The sequence below is a fragment of the Rhinopithecus bieti genome, unplaced genomic scaffold, assembly GCF_001698545.2.
Source record: "Rhinopithecus bieti isolate Rb0 unplaced genomic scaffold, ASM169854v2 scaffold_31140, whole genome shotgun sequence".
Classification (NCBI taxonomy): Eukaryota; Metazoa; Chordata; class Mammalia; order Primates; family Cercopithecidae; genus Rhinopithecus; species Rhinopithecus bieti.
This window is the reverse complement of record NW_016813260.1, coordinates 47877-59285: the sequence shown is the minus strand read 5'-3', so window position 1 is coordinate 59285 and position 11409 is coordinate 47877. Positions and strand designations below refer to the sequence as shown.

The following is an 11409-nucleotide window of genomic DNA, read 5'->3' as shown; positions in this document are numbered from 1 at the left end:
AAAAAAAAAAAAAAAAAAAAAAAAAAAACTTAAAAGTGACATAGATATACCCAAATGAGCCATATATTCACCCTTATCAAAAAGTTTACTCAAAGACTAGAATATTTGAAATTAAATTAAAAATTCAGAGACATGGACACAATAGTATATATATAAATATATACGCTAAAGAATGGGTTGGCCACTCTACTTTATATTCCCATTTCTCACCTGACAGTTCTCGGATTCTTTGAGCCCCAGTTCTCTCTCTCTCTCTGCCTTCAATTTCAGGAAAGAGAGACAGAGGAGGGAAAATGGACTATAACCAAAGGAAGTATGGAAGGCAGAACAAAAGGTAAAGAAGAACAGAACATGAAAAGGAGACAGAAAGGGAAGAAAAAGAAGAGAAGATTAAGGTGGAAGAGAAAAGAGAGACAAGGGGATACGGAATGACAATGTTGATAAGAACATTAGCTAAGATTTCTTTCTAAGCTTAACTTATAAAGTATTATTTCCAGAAATGTTTACCCTTCAAAAAATACAGGAGATAGAGGAATGAGTTAAATGACACCAGTAAATCCAGAATGTGGAACATTCTTAAGACAAATGGCTTGGCCTCCTTAAAGTCAAACTCGTGGGGGAAGAATGAGGGAAGGATGACTGTCCATTACTCTAGATTAGGGGAGACTAAAGAGTCATAACCACCAGATGCAACACGCAATCCTTTATTGGATCTTGATGTTTTTTAAACAGCTATAAAAACATTTTGTTAAAAGGAGCAATCTATTTTTAAAAAATGGTAACAGTTAAGGAAATATGACTATGGATGAGTAATATACTAGCAAGGAATTGCTGTCAATTTGATTACATGAGAGAATGTCTTATTTGCTGGAGATAAGCGAAGGCTGGTTTATAAAATATTTACTGGAGATACATGCTGAAGTGTCGTGGTATCTATAACTTATTTAGAAATGGTTCAGGCGTATGTGTATATTGGGAAATTTGGCAAAATATTAATAAGTATCAAATCCAGGTGGTGGGTACATAGGTATTCATTCTTTCTACCTTTTAGTAAATTGAAATTTTTCATATAAAGAATTTAAAAATAAGTCATTAATTTCTATACCAACGATAGATTATTATATATCTAGTGATCACTCATGTTTTTTCTATCTCATTTTAGCCTCAAAATTCTGTAAACCAAGAGGGATACGATCCTATTTTACAACAAGGAAATATTGTGAGAAAGATAAAGACAATATGGGAGGCCTAATTTTGAACTGACAAGAAGCAATAAAGGATTCAAGTTGCATGAAACAGAGAAACTAAGAGACTTGGGTTCAAGTCCCAAACCCTGATATTTAATCATTCAATCTCTAAGTTTCAGTTTTGTGTGTAAAAAAGGAACAGGAACATATGTCATAAGCACGTCACAAGTTTTGTTATGAGAATCAGTGAGGTAATATACCTAAATGCACTTTGAAAATGCAGAATATACGTAAATCACCTTCTTTCATGACAATGAGGTGTCATCTGATGAGCATGTCGAAATGTTGACCTTCTCCCCCAAGCAAAATACTTCTCAACCTATCTCTGAACACAGGGCTCCCCATACCCACTGGGAGACCATGAACTGAGCCTAAAAACAGCCTAGTATAATATGTTTGGGATGAAAAGAACGAATGAAAACAAAGATGCATACCTCCAGTTTGTGGATGCTCCGACTATCTCCCGCAACTTATCTCGAACTGAAACAAAAATAGAGAGGTCATTCCATGAAACAAAGAAATATGAGAAACGGATTATGGCAATGAGCTCAAGAACTATGAAAAGCAATTCATGCACTCAAAAGATTTAAAGATCCATAGATTTCCATTTAATGCCACAACAAACAGCTCAGGGACAGGATCAAGCCTCTGCTCCCTAAAAACCTGAAAGAACTATACTGTCTCTTTAGTGCACAAATGAATACCTTTATGCCAATCACAGGGTTTATATAAACAAACAAAAAAGAATAACTTCAATTATTCATTTAATGGGGCTGTATCAGTGTTAGCCAATAAGAACCATTATGATGGAGATATGAACAGGATTCCCACCTATCTTCTTTTTTGTTGTTTTTTTTTTTTTGAGACACAGTCTCGCTCTGTCGCTCAGGCTGGAGTTCAGTGGCACAATCTCGGCTCACTGCAACCTCCACCTCCTGGGTTCAGGTGATTCTCCTGCCTCAGTCACCCCAGTAGCTGGGATTACAGGTGCTGTGCCACCACACCCGGCTAATTTTTGTAGTTTTGTTTTGTTTCGTTTGAGACGGAGTTTCACTCTTGTTGCCCAGCCTGGAGTGCAATAGCATGATCTCAGCTCACTGCAACCTCTGCCTCAAGGGTTCAAGTGATTCTCCTGCCTCAGCCTCCCAATTAGCTGGGATTACAGGCAGGCACCACCATGCCCGGCTAATTTTGTATTTTTAGTAGAGACGGGGTTTCACTATGTTGGCCAGGCTGGTCTTGAACTCCTGACTTCAGGTGATCCACCTGCCTCGGCCTCCCAAAGTGCTGGGATTACAGGTGTGAGCCACCGTGCCTGGCCCCCATCTATCTTCTTATACGTAGTATTAGATCAAATTACTTAGTTCAGAGACTAATACTAATATCCAAATCTGAGTCTCATTATAATTAATTTCTCATATATTTATAGTCTCCTAGTTGTTAGAAAAGTTTAAGCCAGAAAAATGAAGCAAAGACTTACATCAAGCTAAGGCAAAGAATGCAATTTTAGTTAATGCCACTGCCCAGAATTGCAAGCGTATGTTAGTGCTTACAAAATTTAAGCTCTTAAAAGAAAAGCTGATACTAATTACCACACACACCATGATTCACATGTATAGGTGAACATGCTAGATGAATAAAGGGAAAATCAATTAGAGAACCAGCAATAATTTGAAACTAAAAGATAAATCTATAGTATTTCAAATACTGTGTTGAGTTCGTATGTTTTTCCTAGCACTTCAAAATACATATTCCAGTTATAGGAAATTAACTATAGCAATCCTCAGTCCTTCAATAACTAAGTGATCAAAACCAGATATGATTAATATTAACATGCATTTTAACTTTCATGAAAAAAGGTTGATTTTTCTATCAAACAATTATGGATACACCCTAAGTTTGGTGTATAATTACAATTAAATGTTACAGAACTGCAAACAACAACCGTTAGTAATTTAGTCTTATTTCTGATTTTTTCCTCCTAAGTGCCTTGAATAAAAGAATGGACAGGGCCGAAGCGGGTGAATCATGAGGTCAGGAGTTCAAGACCAGCCTGGCCAAGATGGTGAAACCCCGACTCTACTAAAAATACAAAAATCAGCCTGGCGTGGTGGGCGCCTGTAATCCCAGCTACTCAGGAGGCTAAGGCAGAGAACTGCTTGAACCTGGGAGGCGGAGGCTGCAGTGAGCCAAGATCACGCCACTGCACTCCAGCCTGGGCGACAGAGTGAGACTTCATCTCAAAAAAAAAAATGAACAGGCCAGGCACGGTGGCTCACACCTGTAATCCCAGCACTTTGGGAGGCCAAGACAGGCGGATCACTTGAGGCCAGGAGTTGGAGACCAGCCTGGCCAACATGGCGAAACTCCATCTCTCCTAAAAAATACAAAAATTAGTTGGGCGTGGTGTAGCATGCCTGTAATCCCAGCTACTCGGGAGGCTGAGGCAGGAGAATCGCTTGAATCTGGGAGACAGAGGTTGCAGTTAGCTGAGATCCTGCCACTGCACTCCAGCCTGGGCGACAGAGCAAGACTCCATCTCAAAAAAAAAAAAAAAAAAAAGAATGGATAGAAAGTACCTCAAACAGGATATGGACTACTGATGCTCACTGACATAAAATAATTACTGTTAGCTTAGTCAGTGTAAGAAGAGAGGCAAGTACTGAGGGCCAAGAAGGAAAAACTTTAAAATTTTATTTACATATATATTTATATACACACATAATATAAATTTATTTGGACCCTTTAAAGAAGCCACAATTTTAATTATAATGAATACTCCTAGTTTAATAAAGACAATCCACAGTTTGCATATCATATTGGTAATTGAAATTAACTTTAATTAAGCATGGACTAACAGGATCCCTCGAACATAACTATGGACTAGGAGTGTTTACTCGGTACAACTAATGGGCCATCTCTCTTTTCCCATGCCTTCAGAACCTACACACAAGAAGTGGAAATCGCTTAACTAAAAGAGCTCAGTCCTCAAGGCTCCCAGGAACAATAGTTCAAAATCTGAATGTGACTTCTACCTGAAGCTATTAATATTATGCAGCTATCCTGGTCATTTTGTCAATGAAATGTTTATGAAAGATCTACCTTTAATATGCCTCATTTGCTCTAAACTACATTTCTATATACCTTTCAAATAAAAGTAAAACAAGGTTTTTCACCACATAGACATAAAACATAGACACAATGCTTGCCTTCATGAATGTGGAAGATTCCCTGTTTCTTGGGGTTCTGGGGTCCTTGAGTCAGTCCTCTTCCAGGAGTAAGCTGCCCCTTGCCCAAGGCACAAAGCCTATAAAACAAGATAAAACACAGAGTAGGTTCCACGGCTTCTTCCCTGGCAACCTCAAAGACCTACCCTCCTCCCAGAGTATCTGGCCATACCACCCTTAGTATATATTGTCTTGCAGGAGTCTGTAGTTGTTTCACAACAACTACATGTATGTATGTATGTATGTTTTCATGAGGCTATTCCATAAATCATTTCTCCCACTAAACATTTCTTGAGAGCAGAGACCAATTAGGTAATTATCTAAAAAATAAATAAAAGATGGCAACTAGGTTTAATGGATTTATTATTGGTCTATTTTATTAGTTTCAGAAGTCCATAATCGATTTGGTAAACAACTGAGCAAATGCATTATGAACAGTTTATTCTGTTCTTTATTATCGCACCATATCTCCTCAGTAAATAAGATAAACCCAATTATAAAGTAAACTTTGAACACTGAATTAGCCCTTTCCAGATGCAAAGAAAGTGTTTATTTAACTTATGCAGAAATTTTCTAGAGTCCCAACACAATAAAATAAAAGCGATCTACTGGCCACGGTGGCACAGGCCTGTAATCCCAGCACTTTGGGAGGCTGAGGCAGGTAGACAGGTTGAGCCCAGGAGTTCAAGACCAGCCTCGGCAACATGGCAAAACCCCATCTCTACAAAAAATACAAAAATTAGCCAGGTGTGGTGGCATGCACCTGTGGTCCCAGCTACTCAAGAGGCTCAGGTGGGAGGATCACTTGAACTCAGGAGGTCGAGGCTGCAGTGAGCCAAGATTGCACCACTGCACTCCAGTCTAGGCAACAAAGTGAGACCCTACTTCAAAAAAACAAAAAATAAAAGCTGTCTAAATGTGCCTAACCTACTCTCCCAAAATAAGTTGATTTTGGTTCATTACTGCTTAAGTGTTGACTCCTAATTACACAATATTATGTCAGGGGTAGCACACAGGCAACATCACAGATTAATAAACGGATCTGTGAGGGCACAGTTGAAGAGGGCAAGGCTCTGAATAGGTCAAGAACCCTGCAGGCCAGGCGTGGTAGCTCACGCCTATAATCCCAGTACTTTGAGAGGCCAAGGTAAACAGATCACTTGAGGTCAGGAGTTCGAAACCAGCCTGGCCAACATGGTGAAACCCTGTTTATACTAAAAATCCAAAAATTAGCTGGGCGTGGTGGCAGACACCTGTAATCCCAGCTACTTGTGAGGCTGAGGCAGGAGAATCGCTTGAACCCAGGAGACGGAGGTTGCAGTGAGCCAAGAACATGCCACTACACTCCAGCCTGGGCGACAGAGCGAGACCCTGTCTCAAAAAAAAAAACAAAAACAAAAAAAAACAAAAAAAAACAAAAAAAAAAACAAAACAAACAAACAAAAAAAACAGAACCCCAGATACTGTCACTCATTCTAGTTCAATTTACTAGTAAATTCTCACTACCTAATGTGGGAATAAGCAATGACTAACAACAAAAAAAGAGATACTTTTCATTTTCTTTAGAGACCAAGCTACTATAGATTTCTCTTCTGAATGACAGCATTCAGAGAAAGTCTCTCAGTATTTACAGTATTCTGTAAAATCTACATGCAGTTTTGACACTGTGCTGTTAGAACAAATCCTTATCCTTTCACTAAGTCAAATCATCTAATTGCACAGAACACAGAAATATGAGTACATGCTCCTTGGCTAATTGAACTTCTTAGTCACCCAGTTATCTTATTTGGTTGCAACACAATCCCTGCTGGTCCACGAAGACCAAAATTCTTGCTGGAGGATTTGGGATTTTGGATCTCTGTTTATTCTTCAATCACACAGCTAACGAGCCTCTCTCGTATATATTTTAGCTTTACTTTTCACGAAAATATTCAATTCCTGTACTTTTGTATGCAGATAAATATATATTTTTTTTTCAGACGGAGTCTCGCTCTGTCACCCAACCTGGAGTGCAGTGGTGCGATCTCGGCTTACTGCAAGCTCTGCCTCCCGGGTTCACACCATTCTCCTGCCTCAGCCTCCCAAGTAGCTGGGACTACAGGCGCCCACCAGGCATGGTGGCTCACGCCTGTAATCCTAACACTTTGGGAGGCCGAGGCAGGTGGATCACCTGAGGTCAGAAGTCCGAGACCAGCCTGGCCAACATGGTGAAACCCCATCTCTACTAAAAACATAAAAGTTAGCCAGGCGTGGTGGCACACACCTGTAGTCCCAGCTACTCTGGAGGCTGAGGCAGAATCATTTGAACTCAGGAGGCAGAGGTTGCAGTGAGCTGAAATGGCATCATTGCATTCCAGCCTGAGCAACAGAGAAAGACTCCATCTCAAAAAAAGAAACTAGCATTTTACAACTGAATATATCTGGTTTTAAAGAACACAAGAACACACTGGAAAAAGCTAATCCTTTCTATTGCTAAAATTAGCGAAAAAAAAAAAAAAAAAAAAAAAAAAAAAAAATGACCCCCAACGCATTAATAGCAACTATAATAGATACGTTAAATGTATCCAATATAAGAAATGGGATCTGATTCTGAATGGCTAAATACCCTGAATACACACCACTAACAGGAGCTATATAACCAGTCTCACACATCTGAATAAATACACATATACACAGAAATTGTTTTGTTACACTAAGAAGCAGCATTTTCTGAAGAGGGATGAAAATCATTCCGTCCTGCTTGTGTGAGAGGCAATATAGTAGAGGGGTTAAGAGCCCAAAGGCTGGGCACACTGGCTCACGCCTATAATTCCAACACTTTGGGAGGCCAAGGCAGGCGTATCACTTAAGGTCAGGAGTTTGAGACCAACCTGGCCAACATGGTGAAACCCCATCTCTACTAAAAATATGAAAATTAGCTGGACATGGTGGTGGGCACCTGCAGTACCAGCTACTCGGGAGTCTGAGGCAGGAGAATTGCTTCAACCCAGGAGGTGGAAGCTGCAGTGAGCCGAGATTGTGCCACTGCACAGCAAGACTCTGTCTCAAAAAAAAAAAAAAAAAAAAAAGAGCCCGATCATGCTGCTTATTAGCTGAGTGACCTTAGACAAGTTACCTAGCCTCCCTGATCCTCAGTTTCCTCATCTGTAAAATGGGGATAATACTACTACCTATCCCATAGGATTGTCAAAAGGATAAAGGAATTAACACATATTAAACCCTGAAGGGCATGTCTAGAAGATCATGTCTAATATACTGACAAGTCCTCAAAAAACTCTAGCTATCATTATTCCAGAAAGTCATGCTTCTCCAAAGTCTCCCCTAAAGAGCAAAAAGAACCAGGCTGGGCACAATGGCTCACGCCTGTAATCCCAGCACTTTGAGAGGCCAACGTGGGAGGATCACTTGAAACCAGCGTGGGCAACATAGGGAGATCTCGTCTCTACAAAAAAATTTTAAAATATTAGTCAGGCGTAGTGGTGTACACTTGTGGTCACAGCTACTCAGGAGGCTAAGGTGGGAGGATCACTTGAGCCCTGGGGAGGTCAAGGCTGCAGTGAGCCATGATCGCACCACTGCACTCTAGCCTGGGTAAAAGAGCAAGACTCTGTCTCCAAAAAAAAAAAGAAAGAAAGATTGACTAAGCCAGGCACTATCATGGACCACTGCCAAACATAGAATCAAATGAGGAGAGGAAAGAAGGGAGTTAATGAATACAGAGAAACACTTTGGTCAATTTATTTGGAAATTGTGGTCCTACAGCCCCATTGCTTTGCATGCTGCCTTAAGAAATTTGGAAATACATTCCTGTGACACAACAAAGGCATAATTGGAACACTTTTTGAAAAATGTTGCTTACACCAATAGCATATTGGTAATAATAAATCTACATCATACTGTCAACATAGTATTCGGGAATATTTGGGTAATGGTAACTTTTTTTTTTTTTGGAGACAGTCTCACTGTCACCCAGGCTGGAGTGCAGTGACGACATCTTGGCTCACTGCAACCTCCACCTCCCGAGTTCAAGCGATTCTCATGCTCAGCCTCCCGAGCAGCTGGGATTACAGTTGTGCACCACCATGCCCAGCTAGTTTTCTATTTTTAGTACAGATAGGGCTTCACCATGTTGAACAGGCTGGTTTTGAACTCCTGACCTCAAGTGATCCGCCCGCCTCGGCCTCCCAAAGTGCTGGGATTACAGACGTAAGCCACCACGCCTGGCATGTAATGGTGACTCTTCACTACATTTGGTATCCTATTTACTGATAATCTGATGGAAACTGTGGGCCTTGAGCGGGTATGGGAAGGGTTGGAATACATTTTGCTCACACACAAAATCCCTTTTGATACCCCCATGTCCTCTTATATTTGAAGATTCTGATTCAAACCAACCTCCTTAAGAAACTGAGGCCCCAGTTTCGGATGACTTTCCGCAGTGCCAGTCAACGGGCACACCGGCAGAATCCGGATGAAGCCCAGTTCTTCCGATCTCCCCCAACACACACACACACACACACACACACACACACACACACACACCGCACTGAGGTGGAGGAGGTGGGAGAACGGTTTTAATCAATACTTAACACTTCAGTACCTCAGGGTGACTGGCTTATCTCAGGAGTCTTACTTATAGCAAAACCCTAGGATAAGCCCTCAGGAGTCTTACTTATAGCAAAACCTCTAGGCCTTTACTGTGGAGAGGACTTTGTGACACTCAAGTCCAAGGACCTCATGACTGAACCTTTCCAGTCAAAGGAAATCAAGGAACTCAAGGCCTCCATGGCCGGCCTAGGAAGTCACGTAAGTCACCCTGGAGGTGTAAATAGAAATGTCTTGGCTTAGCCCTGGGTCCCAAGCATACAGCAGTTGGCAAGGAAGAGTGTTCAGTGCAATAACAGGCAATGCTACTCATATGCCCTCCACTCTGAGGAAATAACCTCTATTTAGAGACTAAACAAAGTCAGGTGCCTCTTGCAAGTCTAAAAAAGAAAAGAAGCTACAAAGGTTGCCCACCAAAGGAACCTAATCATCTCAGTCGATATTCATTTGTGAACTCCTCCTCTCACTAGACACTAAGAGATTATCTGCTTAAGGTTCAATAGTTTTTTGTTTGTTTGTTTGTGACACAGTCTCACTGTGTTGCCCAGGCTGGAGTGCAGGGGTGCGATCTCAGCTCACTGCAAGCTCTGCCTCCCGGGTTCACACCATTCTCCTGCCTCAGCCTCCCGAGTAGCTGGGACTACAGACGTGCACTACCACGCCCGGCTAATTTTTGTATTTTTAATAGAGATGGGGTTTCGCCATGTTGGCCAGGCTGGTCTCAAACTCCTGGCCCCAAGTGATCCATCCACCTCAGCCTCCCAAAGTGCTGGGACTACAGACGTGCACCACCACGCCCGGCCTCAATAGAATTTTCAAGAAAGGAACACAGGGTTATGAGAGAAAGCACTTGAACAGGACCATGGAGCTTTTGTAGAAGACCTTTCACATTGCAAGCTAAAGTCAACTGTGGCCTCTCTCATAATGACTTTCAGTTGTCTTCAAATAGTTTAACAAAGGTTTTTTGTTTGTTTTTAAGTACTATAAACAAGAGAGACAGAACCCTACAACTGATAACAAAGTCCCCAGGAACAGTGAGAGAGATCCAGGACCTCCAAGAGAATTGATGGGGTTAATGTGAGTCAGAAGCACTATGAGTCACATCAGGGGGACAGGCCCACTGGCAGCGAGATAACTTCAGAAACTGGAGTAGGTGTGAACCCCCTGGGAGCCAGCAGGCAGAAAACTTGGAAAGGCTGGCATGCTCAGGTGAAAGGGATTAGAGAGACCGGGACACGCTCGGAGTCTAAGGCCCTCAGGCCTTAACTGTGCCAGCTGGGAAGATTACATCTACAAAAAGACATCCTCCCTCACCCACGTGGTCCAATCAAAGCACCCAGCCTCTTCTAAGGGCTTTGCGGCTCATTAAAGGTAAAGTTCAAATAGGCACCAGGGCCCTAGACGCACAGTCCTTGGGTCCTGGGAGCCAAAAGTTACCCTGCAATCTCTGCCAATGTTACAACAAACTTAAGTCAGAGCCTAAGTAGGTCAAGCATTTAATCCTAAAAATGTCCTCCAAAGGAGGATGAAGGGCTAGAGGTAACACAGAACTCAAAATACCATCTTTCTGACAAGGGGCTACCCCAACGCGGCTACCAACCACACCCCTGATAAGCAAGGAGAAAGGAATTTTAGGGAACACCCAACTTCCTCCCTTAAAAGTGTCGCTTTGCTTTTAATATCAAACTCAGTGCCAGAAGTCGCCAAAGTGGGGGCGAGGTTCTCCCAACCCAAGGCCGGCGGGCTCATGTCCGGCCGGAGTCACAGTGGGCGAGCGCCCCTTATCAGCGAGCCCAGTTGCCCATAAGTGGCCCACTTCCTCCGCCGGGGCCAGCCCGGAGCTCAGAGGGAAGGCGGGGGCGCCCCAGGCTACCGCCCTGCCAGCTCCTTCCACGCCCTGCCACCTACCGCAGTGCTGCCCGCCTCATTGCACTAGGCTGCCGTGAGCGCGATGGAGAACCAGGTCCCGCGCGCTAGTAGGCGGAGGGAAACTGAGGCGATAAAACACGCAGGAGCACCAGACCGCGCCCTAGCTGCAAGACGGCCCGGGGGCCAGACCGTGGTGTCCGGGGGTGGGGCTTCGCTGTGCCGGGGCGGGGCCGCGCTGTGCCGGGACGGGGCCGCTCTGTGCCGGGGCGGGGCCGCGCTGTGCAGGGCGGACCCTACTCTTTCATTGACTGGAGGCTGGAGTCCGCCTCTGCGGAGCTTCCCACTCAATCAGCTGTGCAAGTCGTGTTGCTAGAGCGAGGACCGGCCTATTCTCGGTTGAGTAAACGAACCACGCAGCAACGCAAGGGCGTGATGTCGAGAAAAGGCGCGGCCCCGCCTAG

General features: G+C 43.1%; 1 protein-coding gene across 2 annotated transcripts in view; it reads right to left on the bottom strand.

The window, feature by feature from the left end:
- LOC108512616 (acyl-coenzyme A thioesterase 9, mitochondrial) overlaps positions 1-11163 on the bottom strand; it is a 22302-nt gene extending 11139 nt beyond the window's left edge. The window contains exons 1-4 of one of the 2 annotated variants that reach the window (XM_017847916.1): positions 10988-11163; positions 4457-4554; positions 2849-2875; positions 1682-1727 (exon numbers count right to left, since the gene is read on the bottom strand). In XM_017847916.1, the coding sequence (XP_017703405.1) occupies positions 1682-1727; positions 2849-2875; positions 4457-4554; positions 10988-11007 (191 nt within the window). In that variant the 5' untranslated portion in view covers positions 11008-11163. The remainder of the gene's footprint in view (positions 1-1681; positions 1728-2848; positions 2876-4456; positions 4555-10987) is intronic. The other variant, XM_017847917.1, reaches the window with a different exon arrangement.
- Positions 11164-11409: the final 246 nt, after the last annotated feature.